This window comes from Bombina bombina, chromosome 3 (genome assembly GCF_027579735.1).
Source record: "Bombina bombina isolate aBomBom1 chromosome 3, aBomBom1.pri, whole genome shotgun sequence".
NCBI lineage: Eukaryota > Metazoa > Chordata > Amphibia > Anura > Bombinatoridae > Bombina > Bombina bombina.
Window position 1 is genome coordinate 219,333,442 of NC_069501.1, and position 20,466 is coordinate 219,353,907.

At 41.8% G+C, this 20,466-nt stretch overlaps 1 protein-coding gene across 5 annotated transcripts in view; it reads right to left on the reverse strand.

The window, feature by feature from the left end:
• Positions 1–20,466, reverse strand: part of ANKRD13B (ankyrin repeat domain 13B) — a 513,444-nt gene that overhangs the window by 104,339 nt on the left and 388,639 nt on the right. For all 5 annotated transcript variants that reach the window (XM_053706151.1, XM_053706149.1, XM_053706150.1 and 2 more), the window contains exons 5-6: positions 6,662–6,805; positions 6,166–6,355 (exon numbers count right to left, since the gene is read on the reverse strand). In XM_053706151.1, the coding sequence (XP_053562126.1) occupies positions 6,166–6,355; positions 6,662–6,805 (334 nt within the window). The remainder of the gene's footprint in view (positions 1–6,165; positions 6,356–6,661; positions 6,806–20,466) is intronic.

Sequence of the window (20,466 nt, forward strand, 5' to 3'; positions counted from 1 at the left end):
ACAATGTAGAAAGTGTTTGGGTAACTATAGAAACTGAAGGGAAACAGGTGTTTAGAATAGGAGTAGTATATAGACCACCATTACAGGATGAAGCATCAGACAATTTATTAATTGATGAAATAGCCAAAATTACAATGAAGGGCAATGTTATAGTAGTGGGGGACTTTAATATGCCTGATGTAGACTGAGAAGTACCTGTTGCCAAATCAACTAGAAGTAAATATAATCTGGAATCTTTACAAGGGGAATCTCTTGAGCAACTAGTAAAAGAACCAACATGTAAAGGAACTATATTAGATTTAGTACTTACATACAGTGATATAGTATCTGAGGTATCTGTGGGTGAGAACTTAGGTTCTAGTGATCATCAGTCTGTATGGTTTAATATTCAGGCAAAGGTACTGTGCAACCATAGTAAAACAAAAGTCTTTCGAAGACTTTAGAACAACTGATTTTTTCTTTCCCCATTTCCAATGGCAATACTGTTATCCTAATGGTGGTTGACCGTTTTTCTAAAATGTCACATTGCATTCCATTGAAGAAGCTGCCTACTGCTCAGGAGCTTGCTTCAATTTTTGCCCAGGAGGTCTTCTGTTTACATGGGTTACCCAAGGAGATAGTCTCGGACCGGGGTAGCCAGTTTGTCTCCAGTTTTTGGCGTTCCTTTTGTACTCAAATGGGGATCCAGCTTTCCTTCTCCTCGGCATATCCCCCTCAATCCAATGGGGCTGTGGAGCGGTCTAATCAAGCTCTGGAACAATTCCTCCGCTGCTATGTCTCAGATCACCACAATAATTGGTCTGAACTGTTACCTTGGGCAGAGTTCGCTCGTAATAGTGCTAGTAATGCTTCCTCCCAGTTATCCCGTTCATGGCAAATTATGGGTTTCAACAATCCTTGTTGCCCGATTCATTCATGTCTCAGGGTATTCCGGCTTTGGAGGAGCATCTCCGGCAACTCCATTCCACGTGGGTGCAGATTCAAGATTGCCTTCATCATTAAATGCAGCTGATCATAGGCATCTGCCCGCGCCTTCCTACCAGGTTGGTGAGAGGGTTTGGCTGTCTTCCGCAACTTGATCCTTCATGTACCTTCCAATAAACTGGCACCCCGTTATGTTGGTCGGTTTCAAATACTCAGACGGGTCAATCCTGTGGCCTACGCTCTTGACCTTCCTCCTGCAATGCGCATCTCCAATGTTTTTCATGTCTCCCTCTTGAAACCATTGGTTTGTAATTGGTTTACCACTGTGTTGCCTTGTCCCTGTCCTATCTCTGTTGACAACCATAAAGAATATGAGGTCAGCAGCATTATTGACTCTCGTATGTCCAGGGGCTGCATACAGTATTTGGTTCACTGGAAGGGGCTACGGAGGAGCGTTCATGGGTTCCCTCCTCTGATGTTCATGCTTCTGCCCTCCTCCATGCCTTACATGCCCGTTTCCCCAATAAGCCTTTTGTCCTCCCGCGGGGGAGGGGTTGTTGAGGGGAAGGTACTGTCAGGGTTTAACCCTGCTTTGTTTGCCATGTGCTGCTGGCAGCCATTTTACTCACCTCTCTTGCTGAATCTGGTGCAGAGTGTGTGATGCTGCTCATTTCCTGCACGCCCTCTTACGACCAGACTAGTGTACATCATCCGTGTGAGACAGGTTGCAGTCTCAGAATTGTGATGTCATCACTTATTATTTAAAGGGCCTTTGTTCAGTATGCTTTGCCCTTGCTTTGTCTCAGACCTGTTTGTGAGTTCCTGTGTTCCAGTTCCTGTTTATTAACTGGCTGTCTGACGTCCCTCCTGGTTCCTGATCCCTGGCTTGTTCCTGATTCTGCTGTTCTCCTTGTTCCTGATTCCGGCTCGTCTGACTATTCGCTTTGGCTCCTGACTCGGCTCATCTGACTACCAGCTCTGGCTTTGAATCCTGGCTTGTTGTTTGACTTGTGGACTTTTTATTATTTTTTGTTATTAATTATTAATTATTATTATTTTTGCACTTCTCGTCTCAGTCTGATACCTGGCACCCTGACAGCCAGTTACACAGGGAGATAGAAATAGACACAGAGGAATTGGATGTAAGAAGAGAATGAGAGAGAATAAATAGACAGAGAAGAAGAAGTAAACTGAGTAGGCAAAAAAGAACAATGATTTCTTACCATAGCACTAGAGTTCAGCAGGAAACAGTCCTGTAGCCATGCCGTCTTTCACTGACTCTCCACGGGGCCTGCCCATTGGCTGATGTGACTGCCTTCCTGCCCCCAATCCTCCCTGAACGGAGCTAAGAGAGCTGGCTGCCAGCTTCACATTTAAATCAAATGTGACCACAGTGCCGCCTGCTGTTACAAACGTCGCACAGCTCGCACACCCCTAAGGCTGGCCCTGTGTACACATATAGGAGCCCTTTGCAGTTAAGTAGATGAAAACATGTAAAATCCTATTTATGCAATATTCATATTAATTAAAGTGTTATAGTGTGTATTTGCTGTAAATATTTCACATTCCAATGATCTACACATAGCAGAATATGTTTTATGTACTTATAAATATATATTCCTATATATATATATATATATATATATATATATATAGGTATAGATTTATGTAGCAATACAGTATGTATTTATGAATAAATAGAACACATTCCGCTATGTGAAGAACATTGGAATGTGACATTCATATTTTCATATCGGGTTAGCACACTTAAGAATATGCGATCGTGTTTGCTCGCGAGTTGGGTATTAGATTTTTCCCCCCACTTTTTTTGCTCCATTGACTACTAATGAGGAATATATTACAGCGTACGTGACATTCTAAGTTTGGCTTACGAGCGTCATGTTAGCGAGAGTGACAACGTTTTGCTTGCAACTTGTAATATGGGCACAACCCAATGTGTGAAAAATGCTTACTTCTAGAGGAGTTAACGCTCAAGCATTAACGTTAAATACCGCTCCACTTGTAATCTGGCCCATAATCCTAACATGCTTGCTGCCTCTAAACTTCTATCCCTTACCACCTCTTTTGGCCTGTCCTAGTGGACAACATCTCAAACCCACTGTGAAGGCAACTCCATAGACCTGGTCTTCACTAATCTCTGCACCGTTTCCAACTTCCTTAACTTCCCCTTTCCTCTCTCTGACCGCCATCTACTAACTTTCTCTCTTACTCTACTTGCTACATCTTTGCAAGCCCCCAAGAAACTGCTACCTTACAGGAATTTAAATTACTTGGATCTCACACACTTTTCCACTCAACTGAATCCTCTGCTCTCCGACATTTCATCCCTCTCTTGCCCAAACCTTGTGGCTTTACAGTATAATTCGGCACTAAAATCAACACTTGACAAAGCTGCACCCTCCACTGTTCATCGTACATCAATCACTCGACGACAACAGTGGCACACCAAACAGACCAGATATCTTCAGCAATGTTTACGAGCTGCTGAACAGCAGTGGAGGAAATCATGCACCTGTGTTGATTTCCGGCATTATAAATTCTTCCTTAAGTCCTACAACTTTGTGCTCAGCCTGGCCAAACAAGTCTATTTCTCCTCCCTTGTGTCATTTCACGCATCCAACCCCAGAAAGCTGTTCTCAACCTTTAACTCCATTCCCGCCCACTACCACTACCAATCTCACTGCTCAGATTATTGCTGATCACTTCAAAAATAAAATTGACACCATTAGAAAAGATATCTGCACCTCACACCCCTCAAACCCAGCAATCCTACCCACCCCTTCTATTAACAAAACTCTATGCTACTTACCTCATCTAACAGAGTACGAAGTCTCTGTACTCCTATCTTTGGCTCATCTCACAAACTGCTCACTTGACCCTATTGCTTCACAACTTCTTCGCTCTCTCTCTGCTTTACTTACCCCTACCATAACTCATCACTTTAACCAATCTCTCACCGCTGGCACATTTCCTGATACATTCAAGCATGCATCAATCATACCGATCCTTGACCCCTCCATGTCTCGACCGGTCTCCTTACTTCCCTTTGCTTCAAAATTATTGGAACGACTGGTCTATAATCGGCTAACATAATTTCTCACAACTAACTCCATTCTTGATCCACTACAATCTGGTTTCCGCCCTAAACACTCAACAGAAACCGCTCTTGCTAAAGTAACAAATGACCTGTTATCAGCTAAAGCAAAAGGCCACTACTACTTACTAATTCTTCTTGACCTGCTGTTTTTGACACAGTCGACCATCCTCTCCTCCTAAAAATACTACATTGATTTGGCATCCGAAACACAGCCCTCTCCTGGTTTGCCTCATATCTCTCAAACCGCTCGTTTTCAGTTTCATTTAACAACATATCTTCTGATCCTATGTTTCTCTCAGTTGGAGTACCACAAGGCTCTGTCATGGGTCCCTTGCTTTTCTCTCTCTATACATCCTCCCTTGGAAAACTTATAGCCTCATTTGGATTCTAGTACCACTTATATGCTGATGATACCCAAATCTATATTTCCTCTCCTGATATCTCTCCTTTTTACTCAACCAGATTTCCAACTGCCTATCTGCAATTTACTTTTGGATGTCTTCACACTACCTTCAACTCAATCTGTCCAAAACTGAGCTGCTTCTTATTCTCCCCTCTTTGAGACATCCAACACCTAACATTTATCTGACGGCTGGAGCCTCTATTCTCAACACCCCACCCCAGGTCCGCTGTCTTGGGGTCACACTAGACTCAGAACTCACATTCAGCTCACACATACAAACACCAAATCCTGCCGTTCACACCTACGCAACATTTCCAGAATTCGTCCCTTCCTTACTCAAAAAACTACAAAAATACTTATTCATTCCCTCATTTTGTCACGCATTGATTATTGCAATCTACTCCTAAATGGCCTTACAACACCGCCTCTCCTCCCTCCAATCTATTATGAATGCTTCTGCTAGACTCATCCACCTAAGTCGCCGATCTACATCAGCTGCTCCGCTCTGCCAGTCTCTACACTGGCTCTCCATACACTCCAGAATACAATTTAAAGTATTAACCCTAACTTACAAAGCACTCAACAGTCTATATTTCCTCTCTCATCATGAAATATTCCCCATCCCGTCCTTTTCGATCAACCTCTGACCTACGTCTCTCCACTCCTGTTATCTCTACATCCCACTCCTCCTCCAAGACTTCGCAAGTGCTGCTTCTGTCCTCTGGAACTCTCTACCCCCCTCCATAAGACTGTCTCCAACCTTTTATAGCTTCAGACGCTCCTTGAAAACACACCTATTCAGAGAAGTCTACCATCGCTCCTCCATCCCTCATCCGAACCAAACTAATACATGAACTGCCTGACTCACTGCTGCAACTACAACCGATGTGACAAGCTAGCCCTAACCTTATGTCTCTGCACCCTAAACCTGTAGACTGTGAGCTCTCCGGAGCAGGGCCCTCTTTCTCCTGTACTAGAGTTGTTTAGTTTTGTTATGTTTTGTATTTTATCACAAATTCTTGTCATTGTATACCCCTATTATTGTACCCAGCGCTACGGAATTTGGCGGCGCTATACAAATAAATGATAATAATAATAGTCATTTAGAAGACAAGGTGCTATGGACACTTTGCCTCATGGAATTTTCTTTTTCCTGTGAACATTTGTTACATTTAGCATTGTGTGATCACAGAACATGAGGACAATAAAGTTATCTACAAAACTTAAAGGCACTACATAGTTCATTATAAATCAAGGCTACAATTGGATTTTGTAGGCACTTTAGAAATATGGTCTCCTTTAAATAAAAGCTCTGTTTTTCCACTATGAAGTATTTCAGCCGGCCCTCTAAAAAGTATTTTTACCAAGCTCACTTGTGATCATATTTTTTTAAAATTATGTTTTAACATTATAATTTTAATAATGAAAAACTAGTGACCAGAAGGCCATTAACTTGCCTTTTTTTTATTGTAAACCAAGTATATCCTACCCAAGAACTACAGTTATGCAGTTAAAAAAAGTATTATTCAAAAGCTTTCTAATGAGTATGAAGCAAACATGTTTATAAATGTTTAACACATTTTCTTTAAAATATGATATATGTGATAGGAAATGTAGATGTCTTGTGACCAGGTAAGCCATTTCTAATGCATTTTGAACAATACATAACTATAGACACATCATTTGCTCAAATGTATTTCAGCCATCAGCTCTCACATACCTCTCAAATGCAATATTTTTAGTGTCTAGCTGAGTTGTTACCACAGGGGCTGTAAGGCGGCTCATAGCTTGCTCCTCAGTGGGCTGCACAGCAGCCAGGAGAACTTCATGGTCCTGGGAACCTAAGGTCAGAGTTTCGGAGAAGACCACCCTCCTGTCATGGTCAATTTCCATTACCACAGCACTGGTATCTATGGATACGCAAACAGATGTATTTAGAAATACAATAAACTAAAAACAAAATAAAATAGCTCTTTCTGATGTCCAGATTAGCAAGATCTCCCTACCCATCCTTACTTGAATTTATAAAAGAAATTAACACAACAGGGATGTCAAGGAGCGTTTAATTAAACCTCCATAAAATTCCACCAGTAGCTGAAAATGTTACAAATAAAATAAAACTAAGTTACTCAATTAGATTTTTATAGCCATTATCACAGTTGACTAGGAATACTTTTGTTTTGTTCTGTTTGGTGCAAAATAATTTAGCTACTAACCTTGTCCCCTAAATATGAAGCTGCGGTTGCCTCTTTGCCAGGTCATATGATCAAACCCAAGCAGCGTAGTGTCTACACGAAGATTTTGTCCACTTTTCCACACCTTATACGTGTCACTGGGGCAGATTTTAGAGACCAAGGGCACTAAAAAGATGGAAAGAACTCAGCTCAAATAAATTTACAGTGATTACTTACTAATATAATACCATCTCAAAATGAAAGAGGGACTCCACTAGAAGATAATGACAACGTAAAAAACAGAATTTATGTTTACCTGATAAATTACTTTCTCCAACGGTGTGTCCGGTCCACGGCGTCATCCTTACTTGCGGGATATTCTCTTCCCCAACAGGAAATGGCAAAGAGCCCAGCAAAGCTGGTCACATGATCCCTCCTAGGCTCCGCCTACCCCAGTCATTCGACCGACGTTAAGGAGGAATATTTGCATAGGAGAAACCATATGGTACCGTGGTGACTGTAGTTAAAGAAAATAAATTATCAGACCTGATTAAAAAAACCAGGGCGGGCCGTGGACCGGACACACCGTTGGAGAAAGTAATTTATCAGGTAAACATAAATTCTGTTTTCTCCAACATAGGTGTGTCCGGTCCACGGCGTCATCCTTACTTGTGGGAACCAATACCAAAGCTTTAGGACACGGATGAAGGGAGGGAGCAAATCAGGTCACCTAAATGGAAGGCACCACGGCTTGCAAAACCTTTCTCCCAAAAATAGCCTCAGAAGAAGCAAAAGTATCAAACTTGTAAAATTTGGTAAAAGTGTGCAGTGAAGACCAAGTCGCTGCCCTACATATCTGATCAACAGAAGCCTCGTTCTTGAAGGCCCATGTGGAAGCCACAGCCCTAGTGGAATGAGCTGTGATTCTTTCGGGAGGCTGCCGTCCGGCAGTCTCGTAAGCCAATCTGATGATGCTTTTAATCCAAAAAGAGAGAGAGGTAGAAGTTGCTTTTTGACCTCTCCTTTTACCGGAATAAACAACAAACAAGGAAGATGTTTGTCTAAAATCCTTTGTAGCATCTAAATAGAATTTTAGAGCGCGAACAACATCCAAATTGTGCAACAAACGTTCCTTCTTTGAAACTGGTTTCGGACACAGAGAAGGTACGATAATCTCCTGGTTAATGTTTTTGTTAGAAACAACTTTTGGAAGAAAACCAGGTTTAGTACGTAAAACCACCTTATCTGCATGGAACACCAGATAAGGAGGAGAACACTGCAGAGCAGATAATTCTGAAACTCTTCTAGCAGAAGAAATTGCAACTAAAAACAAAACTTTCCAAGATAATAACTTAATATCAACGGAATGTAAGGGTTCAAACGGAACCCCCTGAAGAACTGAAAGAACTAAATTGAGACTCCAAGGAGGAGTCAAAGGTTTGTAAACAGGCTTAATTCTAACCAGAGCCTGAACAAAGGCTTGAACATCTGGCACAGCTGCCAGCTTTTTGTGAAGTAACACAGACAAGGCAGAAATCTGTCCCTTCAGGGAACTTGCAGATAATCCTTTTTCCAATCCTTCTTGAAGGAAGGATAGAATCTTAGGAATCTTAACCTTGTCCCAAGGGAATCCTTTAGATTCACACCAACAGATATATTTTTTCCAAATTTTGTGGTAAATCTTTCTAGTTACAGGCTTTCTGGCCTGAACAAGAGTATCGATAACAGAATCTGAGAACCCTCGCTTCGATAAGATCAAGCGTTCAATCTCCAAGCAGTCAGCTGGAGTGAAACCAGATTCGGATGTTCGAACGGACCCTGAACAAGAAGGTCTCGTCTCAAAGGTAGCTTCCAAGGTGGAGCCGATGACATATTCACCAGTTCTGCATACCAAGTCCTGCGTGGCCACGCAGGAGCTATCAAGATCACCGACGCCCTCTCCTGATTGATCCTGGCTACCAGCCTGGGGATGAGAGGAAACGGCGGGAACACATAAGCTAGTTTGAAGGTCCAAGGTGCTACTAGTGCATCCACTAGAGCCGCCTTGGGATCCCTGGATCTGGACCCGTAGCAAGGAACTTTGAAGTTCTGACGAGAGGCCATCAGATCCATGTCTGGAATGCCCCACAGCTGAGTGACTTGGGCAAAGATTTCCGGATGGAGTTCCCACTCCCCCGGATGCAATGTCTGACGACTCAGAAAATCCGCTTCCCAATTTTCCACTCCTGGGATGTGGATAGCAGACAGGTGGCAGGAGTGAGACTCCGCCCATAGAATGATTTTGGTGACTTCTTCCATCGCTAGGGAACTCCTTGTTCCCCCCTGATGGTTGATGTACGCAACAGTTGTCATGTTGTCTGATTGAAACCGTATGAACTTGGCCCTCGCTAGCTGAGGCCAAGCCTTGAGAGCATTGAATATCGCTCTCAGTTCCAGAATATTTATCGGTAGAAGAGATTCTTCCCGAGACCAAAGACCCTGAGCTTTCAGGGATCCCCAGACCGCGCCCCAGCCCATCAGACTGGCGTCGGTCGTGACAATGACCCACTCTGGTCTGCGGAATGTCATCCCTTGTGACAGGTTGTCCAGAGACAGCCACCAACGGAGTGAGTCTCTGGTCCTCTGATTTACTTGTATCTTCGGAGACAAGTCTGTATAGTCCCCATTCCACTGACTGAGCATGCACAGTTGTAATGGTCTTAGATGAATGCGCGCAAAAGGAACTATGTCCATTGCCGCTACCATCAACCCGATCACTTCCATGCACTGAGCTATGGAAGGAAGAGGAACGGAATGAAGTATCCGACAAGAGTCTAGAAGTTTTGTTTTTCTGGCCTCTGTCAGAAAAATCCTCATTTCTAAGGAGTCTATTATTGTTCCCAAGAAGGGAACCCTTGTTGACGGAGATAGAGAACTCTTTTCCACGTTCACTTTCCATCCGTGAGATCTGAGAAAGGCCAGGACAATGTCCGTGTGAGCCTTTGCTTGAGGAAGGGACGACGCTTGAATCAGAATGTCGTCCAAGTAAGGTACTACAGCAATGCCCCTTGGTCTTAGCACAGCTAGAAGGGACCCTAGTACCTTTGTGAAAATCCTTGGAGCAGTGGCTAATCCGAAAGGAAGCGCCACGAACTGGTAATGCTTGTCCAGGAATGCGAACCTTAGGAACCGATGATGTTCCTTGTGGATAGGAATATGTAGATACGCATCCTTTAAATCCACCGTGGTCATGAATTGACCTTCCTGGATGGAAGGAAGAATAGTTCGAAAGGTTTCCATCTTGAACGATGGAACCTTGAGAAACTTGTTTAAGATCTTGAGATCTAAGATTGGTCTGAACGTTCCCTCTTTTTTGGGAACTATGAACAGATTGGAGTAGAACCCCATCCCTTGTTCTCTTAATGGAACAGGATGAATCACTCCCATTTTTAACAGGTCTTCTACACAATGTAAGAATGCCTGTCTTTTTATGTGGTCTGAAGACAACTGAGACCTGTGGAACCTCCCCCTTGGGGGAAGCCCCTTGAATTCCAGAAGATAACCTTGGGAGACTATTTCTAGCGCCCAAGGATCCAGAACATCTCTTGCCCAAGCCTGAGCGAAGAGAGAGAGTCTGCCCCCCACCAGATCCGGTCCCGGATCGGGGGCCAACATTTCATGCTGTCTTGGTAGCAGTGGCAGGTTTCTTGGCCTGCTTTCCCTTGTTCCAGCCTTGCATTGGTCTCCAAGCAGGCTTGGCTTGAGAAGTATTACCCTCTTGCTTAGAGGACGTAGCACTTTGGGCTGGTCCGTTTCTACGAAAGGGACGAAAATTAGGTTTATTTTTTGCCTTGAAAGGCCGATCCTGAGGAAGGGCGTGGCCCTTACCCCCAGTGATATCAGAGATAATCTCTTTCAAGTCAGGGCCAAACAGCGTTTTCCCCTTGAAAGGAATGTTAAGTAGCTTGTTCTTGGAAGACGCATCAGCCGACCAAGATCTCAACCAAAGCGCTCTGCGCGCCACAATAGCAAACCCAGAATTCTTAGCCGCTAACCTAGCCAATTGCAAAGTGGCGTCTAGGGTGAAAGAATTAGCCAATTTGAGAGCATTGATTCTGTCCATAATCTCCTCATAAGGAGGAGAATCACTATCGACCGCCTTTATCAGCTCATCGAACCAGAAACATGCGGCTGTAGCGACAGGGACAATGCATGAAATTGGTTGTAGAAGGTAACCCTGCTGAACAAACATCTTTTTAAGCAAACCTTCTAATTTTTTATCCATAGGATCTTTGAAAGCACAACTATCCTCTATGGGTATAGTGGTGCGTTTGTTTAAAGTGGAAACCGCTCCCTCGACCTTGGGGACTGTCTGCCATAAGTCCTTTCTGGGGTCGACCATAGGAAACAATTTTTTAAATATGGGGGGAGGGACGAAAGGAATACCGGGCCTTTCCCATTCTTTATTAACAATGTCCGCCACCCGCTTGGGTATAGGAAAAGCTTCTGGGAGCCCCGGGACCTCTAGGAACTTGTCCATTTTACATAGTTTCTCTGGGATGACCAACTTGTCACAATCATCCAGAGTGGATAATACCTCCTTAAGCAGAATGCGGAGATGTTCCAACTTAAATTTAAACGTAATCACATCAGGTTCAGCTTGTTGAGAAATGTTCCCTGAATCAGTAATTTCTCCCTCAGACAAAACCTCCCTGGCCCCATCAGACTGGGTTAGGGGCCCTTCAGAAACATTATTATCAGCGTCGTCATGCTCTTCAGTATCTAAAACAGAGCAGTCGCGCTTACGCTGATAAGTGTTCATTTTGGCTAAAATGTTTTTGACAGAATTATCCATTACAGCCGTTAATTGTTGCATAGTAAGGAGTATTGGCGCGCTAGATGTACTAGGGGCCTCCTGAGTGGGCAAGACTCGTGTAGACGAAGGAGGGAATGATGCAGTACCATGCTTACTCCCCTCACTTGAGGAATCATCTTGGGCATCATTGTCATTGTCACATAAATCACATTTATTTAAATGAATAGGAATTCTGGCTTCCCCACATTCAGAACACAGTCTATCTGGTAGTTCAGACATGTTAAACAGGCATAAACTTGATAACAAAGTACAAAAAACGTTTTAAAATAAAACCGTTACTGTCACTTTAAATTTTAAACTGAACACACTTTATTACTGCAATTGCGAAAAAACATGAAGGAATTGTTCAAAATTCACCAAATTTTCACCACAGTGTCTTAAAGCCTTAAAAGTATTGCACCCCAAATTTGGAAGCTTTAACCCTTAAAATAACGGAACCGGAGCCGTTTTGAACTTTAACCCCTTTACAGTCCCTGGTATCTGCTTTGCTGAGACCCAACCAAGCCCAAAGGGGAATACGATACCAAATGACGCCTTCAGAAAGTCTTTTCTAAGTATCAGAGCTCCTCTCACATGCGACTGCATGCCATGCCTCTCAAAAACAAGTGCGCAACACCGGCGCGAAAATGAGGCTCTGCCTATGATTTGGGAAAGCCCCTAAAGAATAAGGTGTCTAAAACAGTGCCTGCCGATATTATTATATCAAAATACCCAGATTAAATGATTCCTCAAGGCTAAATATGTGTTAATAATGAATCGATTTAGCCCAGAAAAAGTCTACAGTCTTAATAAGCCCTTGTGAAGCCCTTATTTACGATCTTAATAAACATGGCTTACCGGATCCCATAGGGAAAATGACAGCTTCCAGCATTACATCGTCTTGTTAGAATGTGTCATACCTCAAGCAGCAAGAGACTGCTCACTGTTCCCCCAACTGAAGTTAATTGCTCTCAACAGTCCTGTGTGGAACAGCCATGGATTTTAGTGACGGTTGCTAAAATCATTTTCCTCATACAAACAGAAATCTTCATCTCTTTTCTGTTTCTGAGTAAATAGTACATACCAGCACTATTTCAAAATAACAAACTCTTGATTGAATAATAAAAACTACAGTTAAACACTAAAAAACTCTAAGCCATCTCCGTGGAGATGTTGCCTGTACAACGGCAAAGAGAATGACTGGGGTAGGCGGAGCCTAGGAGGGATCATGTGACCAGCTTTGCTGGGCTCTTTGCCATTTCCTGTTGGGGAAGAGAATATCCCGCAAGTAAGGATGACGCCGTGGACCGGACACACCTATGTTGGAGAAAATAATTTTTAGTGGCAGATAACCCATCGCATTTTATCATAATAGTGAAATAGAAGTAAAATAGAATTTAGAATAATTAGAAATTAAATCATCAACAGAATACATTTATATATATTGGCCTATATTCTAGCTAATGCTTACAGGTGAATGCCCTATCACCCTTTACCTGCAATAAGATGGACTGGATTAGTGATCACTTCATTCCTATGATGTTCATCATAGAAAAGCGAACAAGCACTAGTATCTCATACTATCCTGTAATGTATATACAAGGATGTGGGTCAGGATATAGAAATGGCTGCCGTTGATTAATTAATTTCTAATTTTCTTGGTCTTTCTTCTAGCAAATACTTACCAGGTGAGAAGTGTAACCAAAGAGTAAACTGTAGTCTTGGTTGGCGTATGACCCTTATGATGACGAGGTATAATGGATCATTGATTAGAGCAATATACTTTGATGAATGAAAATCTTTTACCAGTTTTGGCAACAATGCAAATAACTATCTTTATGAAAGACAAAAAAAGGTTCTTCTACTATGGTGGTTAAAGGGATAGTGAATCCAAATTTTATCTTTCATGATTCAGAAAGAGCATGCAATTTTAAGCAACTTTCTAATTTACTCCTATTATAAATCTTTCTTCGTTCTCTTGGTATCTTTATTTGAAAAAGCAGGAATGCAAATGAGCCTGCCCATTTTTGGTTCAGAACCCTGGATAGTGCTTGCTGATTTTTGGTTACATTTAGCCACCAATCAGCAAGCACTATCCAGGTGCTGGACCAAAGATGGGCCGGCTCATAAGCTTATACATTCCTGCTTTTTTAAATAAAGATACCAAAAGAACAAAGAAAAATTGATAATAGGAATAAATTAGAAAGTTGCTTAAAATTGTATGCTCTATCTGAATCATGAAAAAAAAATGGGTTCAGTGTCCCATTAATGAGAGTGTCGCGCACCAAAGGCCAGATGCAATAAAGGAGCAAAAGGTCTTGCTCCTTTATTGCATCTGGCCTTTGGCATGAATAAGGGCAGTGGGCCCGAAATGTGGTCTACATTTGTTCCTTCCTTGATGGAATAAACCAGATTTTGAAGCAAAATCCACAGTGCTTTTTATACCTTTACATTTGGGGTAAGCAGGCCCCTTCAGCTTGCACGTGAGTACACTGGAAGTGCCGGACAATGTTTGACTTTTTTTTAGATATGGGACAATGCTTGGAAAAAAAAAATACCGTATTTCAGATTCCGATCCCATTGAATTCCACTTTACTTTAACTGTGGCTAAAGAGAGACCTTGATGACAGTCACAATGAAAAACCTAAAGTAAGTCCATATCATCCAATTTGACACAAATTTGTTGCAGCTTTAGTGGCAGAGAATATAGGTAGTACATGGTTAAACATGGCTCCTTGAAACAGAAAAGATTTTTTAAAAGGACATTAAACAACTCTTGCTTTTGTGTAAAATAAATGTGACTGACCCACGCTCCCACAAAAGCAAAGGTTGTTTATTGACCCTTTTCTGTTTCAAGAAACCATCTTTTACCCTATACTATATATATTCTATCCCACTAAAGCTGGTATTAATTGGTTATTGTCATATGAAGATGCTCTTTTTCCATTCCCATGATATGTTAGTCGCTACTTGTTCTGTTTTTTTCCTTTTCTTTGCCTGTAATTATTTACCTATACCATCACTAGAAATAGTCATCAAGAGTAGTAATATTCATCAGTCCTCACCATCCTTCTGGATAATTGTGTCATAGGAGCATCAACCATAGGAGGAGTATAGCCAAATTTAAAAATAGACTTTGGCCAAGGAAAACTTTTGAAAGTTTTTTCAGGCACAAAATGTTGCTTGCAAACTCAGCCATAAAAATGTTACAGGAGAAAGAAATTTCAGAAGTACAAAAGACAATAGGTTTGTACCAGACACAAATGGTTGATTTTTAATTACCAGGGTATCCTTAAAATAAGCAGCAAAATCAGATGGATCAAAAGTGATATGTCAGGATCTCTTCTCCCATATCAGAATTAGATTCCTCAAAAGCTTGTAAAGGGATAACATTAGGCTCTTCGCTGCCATGTTTCATCACAAAGCTTCCTCCTAAAGCCCGTGACACACTGCAAGCGATGCAGCGCGGGGCGATGCCGCTGCTTTGCTTCGCATCGCTTCTGAAGTTCAAATATTTCATCTCTGAGCGCTTAGCTACGCGACCTGACGCAGCAGAGTGCTCAGAGATGAAAAGGCAAGACACACTGAGCGCACACAGCCGCATGTACACGCTGCACGTCGCTCTGCTTGCAGTGTGTCACAGCCTTAAGACTTGCTCAATACAGGAAAAACACAGATTTGTATCTTCCCATGGAGGTCTACACAGCACACAATTCATAGATATAGGGATTTTTGGAGGGCTCATGGCTGCTTTGAGAAACTTACTATTCAGATAAAAATATTTCGCCAAATCTCATGATATCCTGTAAACTCAACTCTACATAAGATGCACTGTAAACAATAAAAAGGTGACAACTTTCATTAAGGAAATGTATTCGGATGTAGGCTTTCGTGACCCCCAGGTCACTGGAGCGAAAAGTTCTTCCCTTTCGGTACTTTGTACTTAAGCTGCATTTACTGTTACCAATTGTATCAGTCTAACAATTTATTGCATACATTTTTAAAGGGACATGAAACTGAAATTTTTTCTATAATGTTTTAGAAAGAGCAACGATTTTAAGCAACTTTCTAATTTACTTCTATTATCTAATTTGCTTCATTCTCATAATATCCTTTGCTAAACAGCATATCTAAATAGGCTCAGTAGCTGTTGATTGGTGGCTGCACATAGATGCCTCGTGTGATTGGTTCACCCATGTGCATTGCTATTTCTTCAACAAAGGATATCTAAAGAATGAAGCAAATTAGATAATAGAAGTAAATTGGAATGTTGTCTAAAATTGTATTCTCTATCTGAATCATGAAATAAACATTTTGGGTTAAGTGTCCCTTTAAGACATTTCTTCTGTTCATTCTCATTGCATAGTCAGTTTCTTTTTCATAGATATGGTAATATAAAATTCATTTTTCTATGGATTCACACTGTTTTTATGAACTGCTAATTAAGAATAATTTAATCTGTTTAGCCCAAAAGCCTAACATAATGTAGGTTTAGCAACTTTTGTTTTGAAATCTTTTGTTCTTCACTTGTCATTATAAAACAAAAAGCATTTCAGCAAGCTATCGATGACTTCATCTTCACAGGGGTCTAGTGTGGTGAGAACTTGCTCAGATGATCAAAAATGGATGTGGCCTGAACTTAACAATTCAATAATATACCCAAAATACAAAAAAAAGGAAATTTATGCTTACCTGATAAATTAATTTCTTCTATGGTACGACGAGTCCACGGATTCATCCTTTACTTGTGGGATATTATCCTCCTGCCAACAGGAAGTGGCAAAGAGCACCACAGCAGAGCTGTCTATATAGCTCCTCCCTTAGCTCCACCGCCCAGTCATTCGACCGAAGGTACAGGAAGAAAAAGGAGAAACTAAAAGGTGCAGAGGTGACTGAAGTTTAAAATCAAAAAATATAATCTGTCTTAAAATGACAGGGCGGGCCGTGGACTCGTCGTACCATAGAAGAAATTAATTTATCAGGTAAGCATAAATTTACTTTTCTTCTATAAGGTACGACGAGTCCACGGATTCATCCTTTACTTGTGGGATACAATACCAAAGCTACAGGAAACGGATGAACGGGAGGGACAAGACAAATGGTTAAACAGAAGGCACCACTGCTTGAAGAACTTTTCTCCCAAAAATAGCCTCTGAAGCAAAAGTATCAAATTTGTAAAATTTAGAAAAGGTGATGAAGCGAAGACCAAGTCGCAGCCTTAGAAATCTGTTCAACAGAAGCATCATTTTTAAAAGCCCATGTGGAAGCCACCGCTCTAGTAGAGTGAGCTGTAATCCTTTCAGGAGGCTGCTGTCCAGCAGTCTCACATGCCAAACGGATGATGCTTTTCAGCCAAAAAGAAAGAGGTAGCCGTAGCTTTTTGACCTCTACATTTTCCAGAATAGACAACAAACAAAGAAGATGTTTGACGGAAATCCTTGGTTGCTTGCAAGTAAAACTTCAAAGCACGAACCACGTCCAAGTTGTGCAACAGACGCTCCTTCTTAGAGGAAGGATTAGGACGCAGAGAAGGAACAACAATTTCCTGATTGATATTCCTATTAGTAACAACCTTAGGAAGGAATCCAGGTTTGGTACCCAAAACCACCTTATCAGCATGGAAAACAAGATAAGGCGAGTCGCATTGCAACGCAGATAGTTCAGAAACTCTTCGAGCCGAAGAGATAGCAACTAAAAACAGAACTTTCCGAGATAGAAGCTTAATATCTATGGAATGCATAGGTTCAAACGGAACCCCTTGAAGAACTTTAAGAACTAAATTCAGACTCCATGGCGGAGCAACAGGTTTAAACACAGGCTTGATTCTAACTAAAGCCTGACAGAACGACTGAACGTCTGGAACATCTGCCAGACGCTTGTGCAGTAGAATTGATAAAGCAGATATCTGTCCCTTTAAGGAACTAGCTGATAGCCCCTTCTCCAATCCTTCTTGGAGAAAGGACAAAATCCTAGGAATCCTGATCTTACTCCATGAGTAGCCTTTGGATTCGCACCAATAAAGATATTTACGCCATATCTTATGATAAATTTTCCTAGTGACAGGCTTTCGAGCCTGAATCAAGGTATCTATGACCGACTCAGAGAAACCCCGCTTGGATAAAATCAAGCGTTCAATCTCCAAGCAGTCAGCCGCAGAGAAACTAGATTTGGATGCTGGAACGGACCTTGAATCAGAAGGTCCTGTCTCAGTAGGAGAGTCCATGGTGGAAGAGATGACATGTCCACCAGGTCTGCATACCAAGTCCTGCGTGGCCACGCAGGTGTTATCAAAATCACAGAAGCTCTCTCCTGTTTGATTCTGGCAATCAAACGAGGAAGGAGAGAAAATGGTGGAAACACATAAGCCAGGTTGAACGACCAGGGTACTGCTAGAGCATCTATCAGTACTGCCTGAGGATCCCTTGACCTGGACCCGTAACAAGGAAGTTTGGCATTCTGACGAGACCCATCAGATCCAATTCTGGTGTGCCCCATTGCTGAATCAATTGTGCAAACACCTCCGGATGGAGTTCCCACTCCCCCGGATGAAAAGTCTGACGACTTATAAAATCCGCTTCCCAGTTCTCCACTCCTGGGATATAGATTGCTGATAGATGGCAAGAGTGAGTCTCTGCTCATCAAATTATTTTGGTAACCTCTATCATCACTAGAGAACTCTTTGTTCCCTCCTGATGATTGATATATGCTGATATTGTCCGACTGGAATCTTATGAATCTGGCCGAAGCCAGCTGAGGCCACGCCTGAAGCGAGTTGAATATCGCTCTCAGTTCTAGAACATTTATCGGGAGGAGAGCCTCCTCCTGAGTCCACAAACCCTGTGCTTTCAGGGAATTCCAGACTGCACCCCAGCCCAATAGGCTGGCGTCCGTCATCACTATGACCCATGCTGGCCTGCGGAAACACATTCCCTGGGACAGATGATCCTGTGACAACCACCAAAGAAGAGAGTCTCTGGTCTCTTGATCCAGATTTATCTTTTTGTTTGAAGAAATTAAAAACTTATATTTTATAACCTCTTTCACTTTACCCTTCCTAGTACTTAGAGTAGGCAAAGAGAATGACTGGGGGGTGGAGCTAAGGGAGGAGCTATATAGACAGCTCTGCTGTTGTGCTCTTTGCCACTTCCTGTTGGCAGGAGGATAATATCCCACAAGTAAAGGATGAATCCGTGGACTCGTCATACCTTATAGAAGAAATATCACAACTTAATAATTCAATAATATACCCAAAATACAAAAAAATATCACAACTTAATAATTCAATAATATACCCAAAACACAACAAAGTATCACAAACTAAGCTTTATTATGAGTTTACCTTTAAAAAACTCTATAATGTTTTAACTATGTTTCTGCTTATTGTTTTGTTGTTGGTGAAGCAGCTTATATTAATGTAGCTCTATACGATAAACCATTTACAAACTAAATCAATCAAAACTAAAATATAACATTGATCATACACAAACTAATATGAGGTATACGCGCACACAGATCAGGAACCACTGAGAGCGCATTAGTGGGAGGATAGGAATGGGCTATATATAACAGGAGAATTCTTGGTGTTGCATAATGTGAGAGAGAGAATAGTAATGTATGGTGAGGGAATTAGGATCACTAAAAGGTCACACTGTGGCCACTGCTTCTTAAAGGGATATGAAACCCAAAAATGTTCTTTTGTGACCCAGACAGAGCATACTATTTGTTTTAAAAAATTACAATTGACTTCTATTATCAAATTTACTTCTATTATAAAATGTACATTGTTTCCCACCTAGGTAGGTGTCTGGAGCACTTTATGGCAGCAAATAGTGTTTCCATCTAGAGCTCTTGCAAATGGATAACATTCTTTCAAAACTGCTGCCATATAGTGCGCCAGACAAGTGCACACGTCTGAGCTTACATCCCTGCTTTTCAACAAAAACAGAATTTATGTTTACCTGATAAATTACTTTCTCCAACGGTGTGTCCGGTCCACGGCGTCATCCTTACTTGTGGGATATTCTCTTCCCCAACAGGAAATGGCAAAGAGCCCAGCAAAGCTGGTCACATGATCCCTCCTAGGCTCCGCCTACCCCAGTCATTCGACCGACGGTAAGGAGGAATATTTGCATAGGAGAAACCATATGATACCGTGGTGACTGTAGTTAAAGAAAATAAATTATCAGACCTGATTAAAAAACCAGGGCGGGCCGTGGACCGGACACACCGTTGGAGAAAGTAATTTATCAGGTAAACATAAATTCTGTTTTCTCCAACATAGGTGTGTCCGGTCCACGGCGTCATCCTTACTTGTGGGAACCAATACCAAAGCTTTAGGACACGGATGAAGGGAGGGAGTAAATCAGGTCACCTAAATGGAAGGCACCACGGCTTGCAAAACCTTTCTCCCAAAAATAGCCTCAGAAGAAGCAAAAGTATCAAACTTGTAAAATTTGGTAAAAGTGTGCAGTGAAGACCAAGTCGCTGCCCTACATATCTGATCAACAGAAGCCTCGTTCTTGAAGGCCCATGTGGAAGCCACAGCCCTAGTGGAAGGAGCTGTGATCCTTTCAGGAGGCTGCCGTCCGGCAGTCTCGTAAGCCAATCTGATGATGCTTTTAATCCAAAAAAAGAGAGAGGTAGAAGTTGCTTTTTGACCTCTCCTTTTACCAGAATAAACAACAAACAAGGAAGATGTTTGTCTAAAATCCTTTGTAGCATCTAAATAGAATTTTAGAGCGCGAACAACATCCAAATTGTGCAACAAACGTTCCTTCTTCGAAACTGGTTTCGGACACAGAGAAGGCACGACTATCTCCTGGTTAATGTTTTTGTTAGAAACAACTTTTGGAAGAAAACCAGGTTTAGTACGTAAAACCACCTTATCTGCATGGAACACCAGATAAGGAGGAGAACACTGCAGAGCAGATAATTCTGAAACTCTTCTAGCAGAAGAAATTGCAACCAAAAACAAAACTTTCCAAGATAATAACTTAATATCAACGGAATGTAA